The 16090-nt window shown below is 41.4% G+C and overlaps 2 protein-coding genes across 4 annotated transcripts in view; one reads left to right on the forward strand and one right to left on the reverse strand.

The window, feature by feature from the left end:
• tial1 (TIA1 cytotoxic granule-associated RNA binding protein-like 1) overlaps nt 1-7716 on the reverse strand; it is a 23457-nt gene extending 15741 nt beyond the window's left edge. The window contains exons 1-2 of one of the 3 annotated variants that reach the window (XM_020481462.2): nt 6616-6802; nt 4997-5093 (exon numbers count right to left, since the gene is read on the reverse strand). In XM_020481462.2, coding sequence (XP_020337051.1) covers nt 4997-5093; nt 6616-6644 — 126 coding nt within the window. In that variant the 5' untranslated portion in view covers nt 6645-6802. Of the gene's footprint in view, nt 1-4996; nt 5094-6615; nt 6960-7558 lie in introns of those variants that run through there. The other 2 variants (XM_020481463.2, XM_020481461.2) reach the window with 2 other exon arrangements.
• bag3 (BCL2 associated athanogene 3) lies at nt 7677-15964 on the forward strand. Its single transcript, XM_020481460.2, has 4 exons — nt 7677-7956; nt 11116-11448; nt 11665-12015; nt 12177-15964. Exons 1-4 carry the CDS (start codon nt 7762-7764, stop codon nt 13323-13325), a joined length of 2028 nt encoding a protein of 675 aa, XP_020337049.1. The 5' UTR covers nt 7677-7761; the 3' UTR covers nt 13326-15964.
• The last annotated feature ends 126 nt before the right edge of the window (nt 15965-16090 follow it).

Here is a 16090-nt window from a genome sequence, read left to right on the forward strand (position 1 = left end):
GATCCAGAAGAAGATTGGGAGAACGTCATTTGGTCAGATGAAACCAAAATAGAACCTTTTGGTAAAAACTCAACTCGTCGTGTTTGGAGGACAAAGAATGCTGAGTTGCATCCAAAGAACACCATACCTACTGTGAAGCATGGGGGTGGAACCATCATGCTTTGGAGCTGTTTTTCTGCAAAGGGACCAGGACGACTGATCCATGTAAAGGAAAGAATGAATGAGGCCATGTATCGTGAGATTTTGAGTGAAAACCTCCTTCCATCAGCAAGGGCATTGAAGATGAAACATGGCTGGGTCTTTCAGCATGACAATGATCCCAAACACACCGCCCGGGCAACAAAGGAGTGGCTTCGTAAGAAGCATTTCAAGGTCCTGGAGTGGCCTAGCCAGATCTCAACACCAGAGAAAATCTTTGGAGGGAGTTGAAAGTCCGTGTTGCCCAGCAACAGACCCAAAACATCACAGCTCTAGAGGAGCTCTGCATGGAGGAATGGGCCAAAATACCAGCAAGTGTGTGAAAACCTTGTGAAGACTTACAGAAAACATTTGACCTCTGTCATTGCCAACAAAGGGTATATAACAAAGTATTGAGAAACTTTTGTTATTGACCAAATACTTATTTTCCACCATAATTTGCAAATAAATTCATTAAAAATCCTACAATGTGATTTTCTGGATTTTTTCTCTCATTTTGTCTGTCATAGTTGAAGTGTACCTATGTTGAAAATTACAGGCCTCGCATCTTTTTAAGTGGGATAACTTGCACAAGTGGTGGCTGACAAATACTTTTTTGCCCCACTGTATATAGAACCCACCACAATTTATATCTGAACTAGGCTGAATCATACATTTATTAAAGGAGAAAGAACTTGTTGAAATGGAATACATCCCATAAGTAAACATAGTAAACATAACCTGAAACATGACTGAACGCGTCACTCAGGAGGGGAAGAAAGAGACACCAAACCTAACACGTCTCAACTCAACTACAGTACATCCGAAAAGTAATCAGAACCCTAGACTTTTTCCACATATTGATTTCTTACAGCTTTATTCAAAAATGATTACATTGAGAAATCTAAACACAAAAGCCCATTGACAAACCCAAACGTTTTTGAATGTTTGGAAATTTATTACAAATATCACATTTACATACAGTTGAAGTCGGAGGTTTACATGCACCTTAGCCAAATACATTTAAACTCAGTTTCACATTTCCTGACATTTAATCCTAGTAAAAATAGGTCAGTTAGGATCACCACTTTATTTTAAGAATGTGAAATGTCAGAATAAAATAGAAGAGAATGATTTATTTCAGCTTTAATTTCTTTCATCACAATCCCAGTGGGTCAGAAGTTTACATACACTCAATTAGTATTTGGTAGCATTGCCTTCAAAATTGTTTAACTTGGGTCAAACATTTCAGGTAGCCTTCCACAATAAAGTTGGGTGAATTTTGGCCCATTCCTCCTGACAGAGCTGGTGCAACGGAGTCAGGTTTGTAGGCCTCCTTGCTCGCACACGCTTTTTCAGTTCTGCCCACAATTTTTTTATAGGATTGAGGTCAGGGCTTTGTGATGGCCACTCCAGTACCTTGACTTTGTTGTCCTTCAGCAATTTTGCCACATCTTTGGAAGTATGCTTGGGGTCATTGTCCATTTGGAAGACCCATTTGAAAACAAGCATTAACTTCCTGACTGATGTCTTGAGATGATGCTTCAATATATCCACAATTTTCCTCCCTCATGATGCCATCTATTTTGTGAAGTGCACCAGTCCCTCCTTCAGCAAAGCACCCCATGATGCTGCCACTCCCGTGCATCACGGTTGGGATGTTGTGCTTTGGCTTGCAAGCCTCCCCATTTCCCTCCAAACATTACAATGGTCATTATGGCCAAACAGTTCTAATTTTGTTTCATCAGACCAGAGGACATTTCTCCAAAAAGTACGATCTTTGTCAACATGTGCAGTTGCAAACCGTAGTCTGGCTTTTTAATTGCGGTTTTTGAGCAATGGCTTCTTCCTTGCTGAGCGGCCTTTCAGGTTATGTCGATATAGGACTCGTTTTACTGTGGATATAGATACTTTTGTACCTGTTTCCTCCAGCATCTTCACAAGGTCCTTTGCGGTTGTTCTGGGATTGATTTGCACTTTTCGCATCAAAGTACATTCATCTTTCAAGGAGACAAAACGAGTCTCGTTCTTGAGCTGTATGACGCTGCGTGGTCCCATGGTGTTTATACTTGCGGACTATTGTTTGTACAGATGAACGTGGAATCTTCAGGCGTTTGGAAATTGCCCCCAAGGATGAACCAGATTGGGAAAGTCTACAATTTTCTTCCTGAGGTCTTGGCTGATTTATTTTGATTTTCCTATGAAGTCAAGCCAAGAGGCACTGAGTTTGAAGGTAGGCCTTGAAATACATCCACAGGTTCACCTCCAATTGACTCAAATGATGTCAATTGGCGGCCATGACATCATTTCTGGAATTTTCCAAGCTGTTTAAAGGCACAGTCAACTTAGTGTATGTTAACTCTTGACCCTCTGGAATTGTGATACAGTGAACTAAGTGAAATAATCTGTCTGTAAACAATTGTTGGAAAAAGTACTTGTGTCATGCACAAAGTAGATGTCCTAACCAACTTGCCAAAACTATAGTTTGTTAACAATACATTTGTGGAGTGGTTGAAAAAAAAAATGTTTTAATGACTGAAACCTAGGTGTATGTAAACTTCCAACTTTAACTAAGTATTCAGACCCTTCACTCAGTACTTTGTTGAAGCACCTTTGGCAGCGAATACAGCCTCAGGTCTTCTTGGATATGACACTACAAGCTTGGCACACCTGTATTTGGAGAGTTTCTCCCATTCTTCTCTGCAGATCCTCTCAAGCTCTGTTTGGTTGGATGGGGAGCGTCGCTGCACAGCTATTTTCAGGTCTCTCCAGAGATGTTTGATTGGGTTCAAGTCCGTGCTAAGGCTGAGCCACTCTAGGACATTGAGACTTGTCCCGAAGCCACTCCTATACTGTCTTAGCTGTGTGCTTAGGGTCGTTGTCCTGTTGAAAGGTGAACCTTCGCCCCAGCCTGAGTTCCTGAGCACTCAAGAGCAGGGTTTCTTCAATGATCTCTTTACTTTGCTCTGTTCATCTTTGCCTAAATCCTGACTAGTCTCCCAGTCCCTGCTGCTGAAAATCTCCACAGCATGATGCTACTACCACGCTTCACCGTAGGGATGGTGCCACATTTCCTCCAGACGTGACACTTGGCATTCAGGCCAAATAGTTCAATCTTGGGCTCTCGAGTTGGGCAGCAGTCTAAGGCACTGCATCTCAGTGCAAGAGACACCACTACAATCCCTGGTTCGATTCCAGGCTCTATCACATCCGGACGTGATTGAGAGCCCCATATGGCAGCGCACAATTGGCCCAGCGTCATCTGGGTTTGGTAGGCTGTCATTATAAATAAGAATTTGTTCTTAACTGACTTGCGTCGTTAAATTAAAAAAAGGATAATTTGTTTTTTTAATAAAAAAAATATAAAAAGAGAATCAGACCAGAGAATCTTGTTTCCCCTGGTCAGAGTCCTTTAGGTGCCTTTTGGCAAACTCCAAGCGGGCTGTCATGTGCCTTTTACTGAGTTGTGGCTTCCGGTCTGGCCACTACCATAAAGGCCTGATTGGTGGAGTGCTGCAGAGATGGTTGTCCTTCTGGAAGGTTCTGCCATCTCCACAGAGGAACTCTTTCAGAGTGACCATCGGGTTCTAGGTCACCTCCCTGACCAAGGCCCTTCTCCCCGGATTGCTCAGTTCGGTCAGGCGGTCAGCTCTTGGAAGAGTCTTGGTGGTTCCAAACTTCTTCCATCTAAGAATGATAGCAGCCACTGTGTTCTTGGGGACCTTCAATGCTGCAGACATTTTTGGTACCCTTCCCCAGATCTGTGTCTCGACACGATCCTGTCTCGGAGCGCTACAGACCATTCCTTCGAGCTCGTGGCTTGGTTTCCTCTGACATGCACTGTCAACTGTGGGACTTTATATAGACAGGTGTGCCTTTCCAAATCATGTCCAATCAATTGAATTTACCACAGGTGGACTCCAATAAAGTTGCAGAAACATCTCAAGGATGATCAATGGAAACAGGATGCACCTGAGCTTAATTTTGAGTCTCATAGCAAAGCGTCTGAATACTTACGGAAAGGTATTTATATATATAAATTAGCAAAACTGTATTTAAAAACTGTTTTCGCTTCATCATTATCTACATACAGTATTGTGTATAGATTGATCAGGGACATTTTTAATTGAATCCATTTTAGAATAAGGCTGTAACTTAACAAAATGTGGAAAAAGTCAAGGTGTCTGAATAATTTCCGAATGCACTATTGGTCATATGAGGGTAGCCTATACCGTCTCACCCAGCTACGCTGGAGACGTCGACAAACTATTGGTCAGGTCAACTAGAAACCATTATATCAGCAGCCCATGGTAGATCATGTTTACCCTTCTCCCCCTGTAACTACGGTAACTGCAAGAAGTAGGATATTAGACGGTTTTAGGGGAGGTGCTGAAACTGACCCATTTTGGGTGACAATGAAATTATTGAAAAAAAATAAATGCTAGGTTATGCAAGGATATAGGCAAAATGCTTTATAAAAGGGTAAGGCTAATTACAAATGACCTTTCCTGTCTTTGATATGTCAAGGCAATTATGTAAATGTAATGGTGTGTTTATCAACATGATGCAAATCTTTTCAGTTTTATGTGCGAAAATAAAGACCAAATGGCAACATTGATTCAAAATTAATGGAAAAGGGGATGGAATTATGTGAAACTGGTATGTGCCAATGACCACTGTTACAGTAAAAAAGGTTAACAGTAGTACCCGGTCTACTGACTTGAATTCCTTGACCTAGTGCATAATCCATGATAATGAAACTCAGCAACACAAATGTCTCCATAAGTCATCATAGCTAATAGAGCAGAACACATCTCACCTCAGTGATCATTTTACAACTTTTGCAAGGTCCAATTTGGGTGAACAGCTGAAGAATCAAAATTTCTGTTACATCTCTGGACAGGTTACCAACATACCTAGGGAAAAGATGGGGCAAATTAGTGACCTCAGGAGCATTGGTGGGAAAAGTACCCAATTGTCATACTTGAGTAAAAGTAATGATACCTTAATATAAAATGACTCAAGTAAAAAAGTCACCCAGTAAAATATTACTTCAGTGAAATTCAAAGTATTTGGTTTGAAATATTCTTAAGTATAAAAAGTAAATGTAATTGCAAAAATATACATAAGTATCAAAATTCCTCAAATTAAGCGAATCTTTTTAAATTTACAGATAGCCAGGGGCACACGCCAACATAATTTACAAACCAAGCATTTGTGTTTTGTGAGTCCATCAGATCAGAGGCAGAAGGGATGACCAGGGATGTTGCTTGATTAGTGTGAATTGAACCATTTTCCTGTACTGCTCAGCATTACTAATGTAATGAGTACTTTTGTGTGTCTAGGAAAGCGTATGGAGTAAAAAATTATTTTATTGAAGTAAAAGTAGTCAAAAATATAAATAGTAAAGTACAGATACCCCTAAAAAAAACGACTTATTTAGTACTTTAATGTATTTTCACTTAAGTACTTCAAGCAACTGCTTAGGAGGTTGGTTAAGGATAGGCGAGGATAGGATAAGTTAAGTTGCATCAAATATTGGCTTTAATGTTATTTATTGAATATCAAATTTAACTACACAAACATTTAGTTTTAAGCACACAAATATGATTTTGCTCATGACTGTGGGAAGGTGTGCCCCTATCTGTCCAATGAAGACATTTCTGGAAAAAATATATATATATTCTGTCCATTTAGGGAACATCTTTTGGCTTGGAGTCTATGGGACCCCTTTTGGCACTAGACAAAAGATCTGTGTATAGCCTCTAGATCGGACAAAATGTTGTTAGATTGAACGTGTTATTTGGTTTAAGGATTAGGCCTAATTAGTCAACAAAAGACGAGGACCAAGGCACTCTTCTTGCAATTCATTATAGCCTAATTATTATGTAGCTATTATTTGTTGACCAACCAAAGTAGATAGTTAGCTATAAATATAAACTTGTCTTGATACTAAGAAGCTAAGCTTCGTTTCAAATAACACCTTTTCCTCATCACTTCAGTATGCAGACAAGAGAAAGGCTAGTCCATTAAACGCAACTCGTAAATCGTGGAGTTGAGTCGGCTAAAGAAAGACATGACTTAGTTAGCTGTCAGCTAACTAACTACTAGAACATTATCCCAGCCATGATGGGGACAATTCAATAACATTTAGATAGCTAACGTTAGTCATCTATGTAGCTGGGTAACTTAGCTAGCAAGCTGATGTACCATGCAATGTAATATTGCATAAGTTCACGAATATTTTCATCAGCCTACTGGATAGTCTTGTAACCGTTGTTTCACTGGGGAGAAAAAAAGTATGCTGATTCGCCTAGTGAGAGGTTAAAATGAGGAAGCTGTTGAGGTCGATAGTTATCTAGCTAGTTAACAGTTAGTTAGCTAACATTGCCAAGCTAGCTAGGAGGCAAAGTCGTGGCTGTTGTGTTGACAACTTACAGCGTTTTGGGGTGGCTTTCGTCTTCCATGTTCAAAAATCGATTGGTATGAATGCCGACTAACTAACTGAGTATGCTGAAATAAACAAGAAGATGGCCTAATCAATGTATTTATGCGGTAGCTAAGCTAGCTAACTAAGAGGAAGAAAATGGCGCTAACCGGAGAGTCAGGAAGCCGACTCATGCCCATGCGCATGCAGTCTACAGGGGGACTTGAGTCAGCACTAAAATAAAATCAATCAGATATCTCGAGTAGGCTAGTCTTATACTATAACATCTCGGTAAAATACGATAGCCGAGATGAAGGTGGAATCCCTGGTGTGCCAACATCTGTCAAACGTCATAAACCTAATTGGGGGCTTTTATTTTGAAAATGTCAATTAAAGCGATACTGTATAAACATTGAGGAGATTCGATTAATCTGTCTAAAGCGCCCTGGTAGGCATGTAATTGCATCAGGTGAAAGTTGATTGCATTCGTTTCGGAACCGGGCTGCCACCCGGTCGTGAGCCAGGTGCCCGTTCAAAGCCAACGGTGAAATCGTCTCAAAACAAAAGTCACGTAATTACACGTAGAATAATGAGTAGGAGTCTGTGTTTTCACATGCAAAAGTGATTGATTTTGATTCAAACGTATATTTAATGAAACACAAATGCTTTGTGTTTCTGGATGATGCACCGTGCTGTCTTGTTGACAACATGACCGAGCGGCGCAGATTCCTGTTCGATTTGAGAAGGGTGCATTCCTCCCTCACAGCTTTGCCAATTCACGTCACGGGCCATCGACCGGTTCCCGGCGTTTCAGCATTATCGAATCCGCCCATTGCCCAACGATACATTTATGACTGTAGCCACGCTCTGAGCTGAATACATTGTACCACCACGTGTGAAGTAGCGCTATTATTGGAATATATGGCGTAACGTTAAATTGGAAAGTATACATACAAACAAACAGGTGTTCCTGTCCTGAACGTAAATACCAGATAGCCTCACTGTTAGGCTGGAACCTTCTCCCTGAATCTCGAGACACTGGAGGTGGCAATTTTTTTCCCAATCCCAACATTGACGGTGCTATTTCGAGAAACTTCCAGCCCCCTTTCCCACACGTCACCGTGCGGAATCTTTAAAGGATCCGTTGACTGTATAACATGGCACAGTATAAAGGATCAAGGAGTTTGAGCAGCATGAAGACACAGTCACCAATGGTAGATATGGCCAATAACAACGACCCTCTACCCCCAGGATGGGAAATTAAAATTGACCCACAGACAGGATGGCCTTTTTTTGTGGATCACATTAATCGCACAACAAGCTGGAATGACCCCAGACACGATGTCAAAAAGGTAGGCTCATGGATTGAGTAAAAATGATGTGTAGCGTGGGAGGGCTAGTGTGATATAGAAAGTTGGATTGAAAATGTAATGTCTGCTGATAGCATGGCAGACACAACACAGAATATATATATATATAGTATATGGCATGGCCGTCGACCAAGCGCTTCAGTGGTTAATTATGGTCACTGCCTCTGATACGCACTGGCTTTTATTATAGGAAGACAGAGTGGGCATATTCTATTTATAGTAGGCTAAACTTCTCTCTCCTTTTCTTTAACATTTAGAAACCATATGTTACAACTTGGCACTGCTCAAACTTCGTATCTGCTTAGACTTCATAAACGCCAACGCAGTGGAATGTTGTCTCTTTTAGGCTCCAGCCCTCTCCCTCGTCCATTATAACGGGTTAAATAACGGGCAATGGCTGTTAGGTTATGTTCTTGTGTGATGATCTAAGCGTGGCTGGTTGGTTGATGACGCACTGCAGTCATATGTAAAGCCATGGCTTTGAGTGTTTGGACATCTCCATAATGTTTATTTAAAGCCTATTAGGCCATGTAGAATGCGCTTGTTCATATTTCGTATACCCGTTACTAAAACTTTTCCTTAAAAGGGATTTGAGGTGGGCTCATCACCCACCAAACTCCAGTAGCCTACTGCGCATATATAACAGCTCCAAGTAATCTACAATCCATGAAATGAACAAATCACAAAAATTGGTGATATGGTTTTACACCATTAAACTGTGTCCTGAAGAACTGTGTCAACTTAAGTGTTGAAGGGTTGGGGAAGCAGACCCTAGGTTGGCATCTTGCATTCGGAAGATCAACACTTGCTGCCGTCCAAAGTTAGTGTCACTAAGAATCTGCTAGAAAGACACAGCTGTCAGGAGATAAAATTGGTGCGATGCTGGCAGTGTACAGGGACCCTGCCAAAATGGCAGAGGGCAAAAGGTCGTTCAGAGTTTCACAACTACTGTTGTTGTATCAAAAAAGCATAACGGGAATGATGTAAATTAAAAAGTACAACACTATGCCTCACACAGTACTTATTTCAAATTAATTGAATAATGAATCATTTGAATGAATTAATTTGAATGATTTATTACCAGACAAATTAAATAGTCATGAGGAGCTTGGGACTGTTCCAATGCGGTAGGTCCAATGGGCCTACATAGTCTTGTGGACACTTGTCTTTGTCGTGCTAAACTGTGTAGACTGGACTTATATAGACTTTTGCTCAGTGGTTTGCTCCCACTTGTCTAAACCTAGGCTATTTTGCATCATGTACCAGTGGAGTCTGGTGCTTTGTCACGCACTACCCACACATACAGTTTGTTGTTTCAGCTCTGTCTGTAGGACATGCTTCCAGTTTGGACAGTTTGATTTTAGTTTGAGCCACACCTTGTTGAAGTATGTAAGTGTAGCACATGGGGATGTGTGAAGCTTACTTCTCAGCCTGCAATGTTCCCACTTGCACCAGTGAATAGCTAGCTTTTTGCTTGGCACTGACTGGTAAGATGCTTCAGTAGGGTGGTCACGTGCAGTGGTGGAAAAATGACTCAATTATGATACTTGAGTGAAAGTTAAGATACCTTAATAGAAAATGACTCAAGTGAAAGTCACCCAGTAAAATACTACTTGAGCAAAAGTATTTTGTTTTAAATATCCTTAAGTATCAAAAGTAAATGGAATTGCTCAAATGTACTTACGTATCAAAAGTAAAAGTGTAAATTATTTCAGATTCCTTATATTAAGCAAACCAGACGTCACATTTAAAAAATATTTTTTTTATGGATAGCCAGACATAATTTACAAATGAAGCATTTGTGTTTAATGAGTCTGCCTGATCAGAGGCAGTAGGGATGACCAGGGATGTTCTCTTGATAAGTGTGTGAATTGGACCATTTTCCTGTCAGAATGTAATGAGTACTTTTGGGTAAGGGAAAATGTACAGAGTAAAAAGTACATTATTTTCTTTAGAAATGTAGTGAGGTTAAAGTATGCAAAAATATAAATAGTAAAGTACAGATACCCCCAAAAAACAACTTAAGTAGTCATTTAAAGTATTTTTTACTTAAGCACTTTACACCACTGGTCACGTGTGCTAGCAAGGCAGAGGTCCTGGGTTCGAGCCTACAGTGTTGCGCCGAATTAGGAGGAAGCGATACTTGCTAGGCAAGCAGTCCTTTATATAAGCAAGCATAAGATGACTGCATAATCATAAAAGACAACAAAGCATTAAGGTTATAATTGTTGGTGAACCAGTTATATTCTGACCACAAACAAGAATACCTAGATATTTTTTCTAAATATTTGAGCTGAGGAACATTGTATTTGTGGGCCTTACCGAATCTGTTATTGTTGGACCGCAGTATGCGCGGTATGGCTTGTGCTCTCCAGTACACATGTATAGCCTGAACGCAAGGAAATATTGGAGTATTCTTAAATCACTCACAATTAAATATACTTTATTGCTAATTAGATTTGCATGGTAAAGCAAAACTGGTCATGTATTGATATCACAGAGAGACTATTTTCCACTGTCACTGTCAGGTGTCTCACTCTTAATCGGTTTTCCTGGTGACCACCAAGGCAGCATCATGGAGTAGTTTGTCTCTACTGTGAGACACCCATATGAGGACATAAGATAAATAGGATTTATGTTTTATGATAGCAAATACTGCCTAGCAAACCAACAAATGCATAATCTTCATATCCACATGTAGTGATGGCATGCTTCTTATGACAGGCACATACTTGCAATTGGATAAGAACTAGTTTCCGCTTCCAATTGTCCAGGGAGGTGATACTTTTTACATCTCCCAGGGATATTTCACATTGCACCTAATGATGTTTGCTTATAGCCTGGATGCCAGAGCAGATTCTATTGAAGACTCATTTGTTTCAGCCTCTAGCAAACAGCTCTTTTCAATCAATCTCAATTTAATCTCAGTAGCCTAAGATATTAAATTGCTCTTTCTTCCTCAGTTTGGAAGAAAGAACTAATCTTTCTGGGATGTTGGACACCATTCCCTTGTAGAATACATTAACTGAATGTTTTATGGATGGATTGGCAGTAACTGCTTGCCTCTGGGGTTAGAGTTTCACTCGCATACTTATTTTGTATTAATTCATGTATTAATTCAGACTTTGTTTTCTTGTTCAGGTCAGCCAGTTGTCTCAAAATGGCCCATGTGTGCCACCAGAGCCGAGTCCTCAGGAGATGCAGAAGGCCTTTGTGAAGGACATGAAGCACCCCACCCTCCGCCAGGGTTACATCCCAATCCCAGTCTGCCATGAAGGCGCAGACCTCCGTCAGCAACACCCGTGTTTCTCCTACATCCAGCCGACTGCTCTGCAAAATATACGGGCAGAAGGGCGGACACCCTCCCCCACCCCGACGCTCCACTGCAGGCCTAGATCTCCTTTGCAGGGTTCCTCCGAGAGCTCTACTCCTGAGCCTTGCATGTCCTGTTCGCCTAGTTTACAAGGACCTGAGGTGAGATTATTTTATCTATTGAGATTACTGCGCATGAACTCTTACCATTTGCTAAAACCATACATTGATGTCATTGGAGGATTTGCAGGGAAAGTTCTAGTTACACACGTGTTTGATGTTGGAATCAAACAAAACTTCTAGCTACTTCTAGACTACTTCTAATATTGAGCATGCAATTGTACTTCCTCTGATTCACACTGGACTTTCATTCCTTAGGGCCATCCCCTCCACCAGCCCCCGCGACCCAGCAGCACAGGCCTCCAGGCAGGTTACATCCCCATCCCAGTGATCCACGAGAGGGCCGGAGGTCACCCACAACAAGCCCCTGTCAATCCTGCTCTCTACACCCAGCGCTTTCCGGCTTACTCAGAGCACCAGCCCTCCTTCCACCGACTGCAGCCAGAGGACTGGAGCAGTCATCATGGAGCCACACCCTCTTCCCGGGAGCGAGCCTCCCCGTCCCCGAGCGTGCCTCCCCAGCACCGCGAGACTGCCGCCATCCATATCCCACCGCATATAAGGAGCCAGTCTCCCCTCAGAGCACAGGTCATTACAGAGAGACCACAGGTACCTTTTTTTCCCCACTCATCACAACGCCTATTGCCAGTCAGCCAATAGCAGTAGGATTCTTCAAAATAAAAAGTCTCATATACATAGCCACAAATGCCAGTCTGGCAAATTTGACATAATGTTTATTCAAGATGAATAATTCATTCTTACTTCCACAGGTCCAGGTCCACCACCATGTGCCACAGAGAGAATCACCCCACAGAATGGAGCAGGAGCAGGAGATCTCTCAGTATCCCCAAGCAGCGCAGAGAGAAGCTGACTCACAGCAGCGTCAACAGCCACAGATCTCACAGCAACCACAGCAGCCACCACAACAGTACCAAGGACCACAACAACCACAGCAGCAACAACATTATCAACAACAGCCACTACAATACCAACAACCACAACAACCACAACAACAGCCACAGCAGCCACAACTCCCACAGCAGCCACAACAGTACCAACAGCCAAAACAACCACAACAATACCAACAACCTGAACAGTACCAAAAATCACAACAATCACAGCAGCCACAGCAGTACCAACAACCTGAACAGTACCAACAGCCACAACAGTACCAACAGCCACAGCAATACCAACAACCTGAACAGTACCAACAACCTGAACAGTACCAACAACCACAACAGTACCAACAGCCACAGCAATACCAACAACCTGAACAGTACCAAAAACCACCACAACAGTACCAACAGCCACAACAATACCAACAACCTGAACAGTACCAACAACCACAGCAACCACAGCTGTATCAACAACCACAACAGTCCCAGCAACAACCACAACCTCCACAACAACCCCAGCCACAGCCGCAACTGCAGCCGCAACAGACAGCAAACATCACAGTCCAGATGTCGCCGAAACCAGAAGCCCAGGAGCCAGTGGCTGTTCCTGCTCCACAGGAGGACTTGCCCCCAAAATCAGAAAATGAGCCCGCCGCTCAGTGTCACCCAGGCTTGGCTAAAGTGCAAAAGATAGAGGAGAGAGTGGCGAAACTGGAGCAAGAGGTGAAATGCTTTGATGGGAAGAAGAATGATAAGAGGTACTTGCTGCTGGAGGAGCTGTTGACCAAAGAGCTTTTGGCACTGGACTCAGTGGACCCAGAGGGACGTGTGGACGTGCGACAGGCGCGACGTGACGGAGTCCGGAGGGTCCAAACCACACTGGATGCACTGGAGATGCTGGATGAGCGGCCATCGGGCTCAGTCAATGAGTCCCCGATGGAGGGTGACAGCCCGCCACAGAAAGTAGAGCAGCCTAGCATGATCAGCCAAGCGAATGTGGAAATGGCCAGAGAGATCTCATAATGACTCCATAGTTTTATTATAGTGAAGAGGAGACAAATGTAATCAAAGATACAGTGGAAATGGGCTGCTCCCTATACCCGCCTTTCAACTGCAGATATCACATATGAACTATACGATGCATGTATTACTTAATTTACAGTGTTGGTATTGTCTGGCATTCACCACATTCTATATGTGATGGTGGTATCCGAGTGCATCATGTATTCAATGATGTTAAGCCATTGTTGTTGCCTTTTGCTGTGCCAATGTCTTTTTGCAAGACCATTTTCATGATCAATGTGTTAAAGAGACATGCATAATAGAGGTTATATAAGAGGCCTTTATCCATACATATATATATATATATATATGACTAAAATGTACCTGTATGTAGTTAATTTCGGGTAATGTGATGTGGTTGTTTTTAAAGTTATTCAATACATATTCAATAAGAAGAACACTGGTATGTAGATTAGTAGACAACTTCTCTATAAGAAAGGGCTTCTGTGGAAATTGTAAGCGATGTTTAATATTTCCCTCTTTTATTTTTAATCCACTACTTCGAGAAACAATATTTACCTCAGATTCCGTCAGAAGAAATGGGACAAATCAATGTTAGTAAATGTTAATGACTCAGTCATAGAAAAGTATTTATTTTTGTGCCTCAGATGACAGAGCTACTTGAGAGAAAAATCTTTTTTTTCTGCTTCATTTACTATGGATATCATATCAATGTACACAGCAAATGTGGAGGTCAATGTTGCTTTCCTCTGCCCTGGTTGCAAAAGGAAAACATCAACCAGCTAGCTAGGTGTACACAGTGCATTCGGAAAGTATTCCTTGACTTTTTGTTTTACATTAAACATTTAATTTAAAAGTATTCATAACCTTTGCTATGAAACTCCAAATTTAGATCAGGTGAATCCTGTTACCATTGATAATCCTTGAGATGTTTCTCCAGCTTGATTGGAGTCCACCTATGGTAAATTCAATTGGTTGGACATGATTTGGAAAGGCACACACCTGTCTATATAAGGTCCCACAGTTGACAGTACATGTCAGAGCAAAAACCAAGCCATGAGGTCGAAGTTATTGTCTGTAGAGCTCTGAGACCGGATTCTGTCGGGGCACAGATCTGGGGAAGGGTACATTGAAGGTCTCCAAGAACACAGTGGCCTCCATCATTCTTAAATAGAAGAAGTTTGGAACCACCGAGAGCTGGCCAGAGAGCTGGCCAACCTGGTCAAACTGCGCAATCGGGGGAGAAGGGCCTTGGTCAGGAAGGTGAAAAAGAACCCGATGGTCACTCTGACAGAGTTCCTCTGTGGAGTTGGGAGAACCTTCCAGAAGGACAACCATCTCTGCAGCAGGTGTGCCAAGCTTGTAGTGTCATACCCAAGAAGACTCGAGGCTGTAATCACTGCCAAAGGTGCTTCAACAAAGTACTGAGTAAAGAATACTTATGAAACTGATATTTCCTGTTTTTTTTATTTTTAATAAATGTGCAAAAATGTTGTTTAAAAAAAAAACATGTTTTTGCTTTGTCATTATGGGATATTGTGTGTAGATTGAGGGAAACAACAATTTAATCAATTTTAGAATAAGGCTGTAATGTTACAAAATGTGGAAAAAGTCAAGGGGTCTGAATACTTTCCCGACTGCACTGTAGATAGCTAGCTACTTAGCTAAACAATGGAAGGTGCACAATCCATGTCTACAAAGATAGCTGGCTAGCTAGCTTTAAAAAAAGTTAACCTTTTAACTAGTCAAGCCAGTTAAGAACAAGTTCTTATTTACAATGACGGCATACCCAGGCCAAACCCTAACCTGGGCAACGCTGGGCCAATTGTGCACCGCTCTATGGCTAGCTAGCTACCTACTCTATAAGTTGGCTTGATGTGCAAGAAAGTAATAGAAACTTGCTTTATTATCTGAATCAATTTGTTTCTCCTGTCTTGAATGTAGAAGTTCTATTTTGCTATCTCTCAAAACAAATGTGATCTCTTTGCCTAATGTTCAGTCAGTGAATCAGGTCATATCCCTGGTAACCAGAGACTCTTTCTGTCATACATGCCTTCAAACTACTGTAAATCCCCTTAAGTATGCACTTACCTAAGGAAAACGTTTGAGGGGCTCTATGCCATGCCCAAACAGTTCCCTTAGGTTAGGGGACATTTAAGGTAAATCCTTCTGAGAAACACTTCAGGTGTATTATGCACGCAGGCCCTGGCACTTATTTCACCATTATAATAGGCCTATATTTACATTTTATGAAAGGGTCTTGATATGTGACATACAACAATTCCATCCATTGACCTTTGATTCAAGTCTATGGTGTAATGTTTGACATTTCTAGATTGTTTGAAGAATTGTTCATTTGTAAGTTCACTTGCAATGTCATCCAAATATCATTCATATATTTTAAAGAGGAATGATTTATTAATTCAAGAGTACATTGAGAAATTTTGGATGTGAGCTGACTCATCTCACATGACATGTGAGACTATCAGCATCAAATGCTAATCAAGAATAACAATTTCAAGGGTCAATGTGTCAATGTAAAAGTGTGCATTTTTTATCACAGCTTGTGCTTTGGAGTGTTGACAGCTTGGAGTCACGTTGGCATGGATGCAAATAAAATGTATTATTTTGAAATGGTCTATAATTGAGTGATTTTATAATATATTGTGATATGTTTCTATCCTTGCTATCGAGTGGTTCTACGTGGCCTACTCCAATCTAAACCTCTCCTTGTATCTTAACCATCACTTACATCTTAACTCCAT

Source organism: Oncorhynchus kisutch, linkage group LG4, assembly GCF_002021735.2.
Source record: "Oncorhynchus kisutch isolate 150728-3 linkage group LG4, Okis_V2, whole genome shotgun sequence".
Lineage (NCBI taxonomy): Eukaryota > Metazoa > Chordata > Actinopteri > Salmoniformes > Salmonidae > Oncorhynchus > Oncorhynchus kisutch.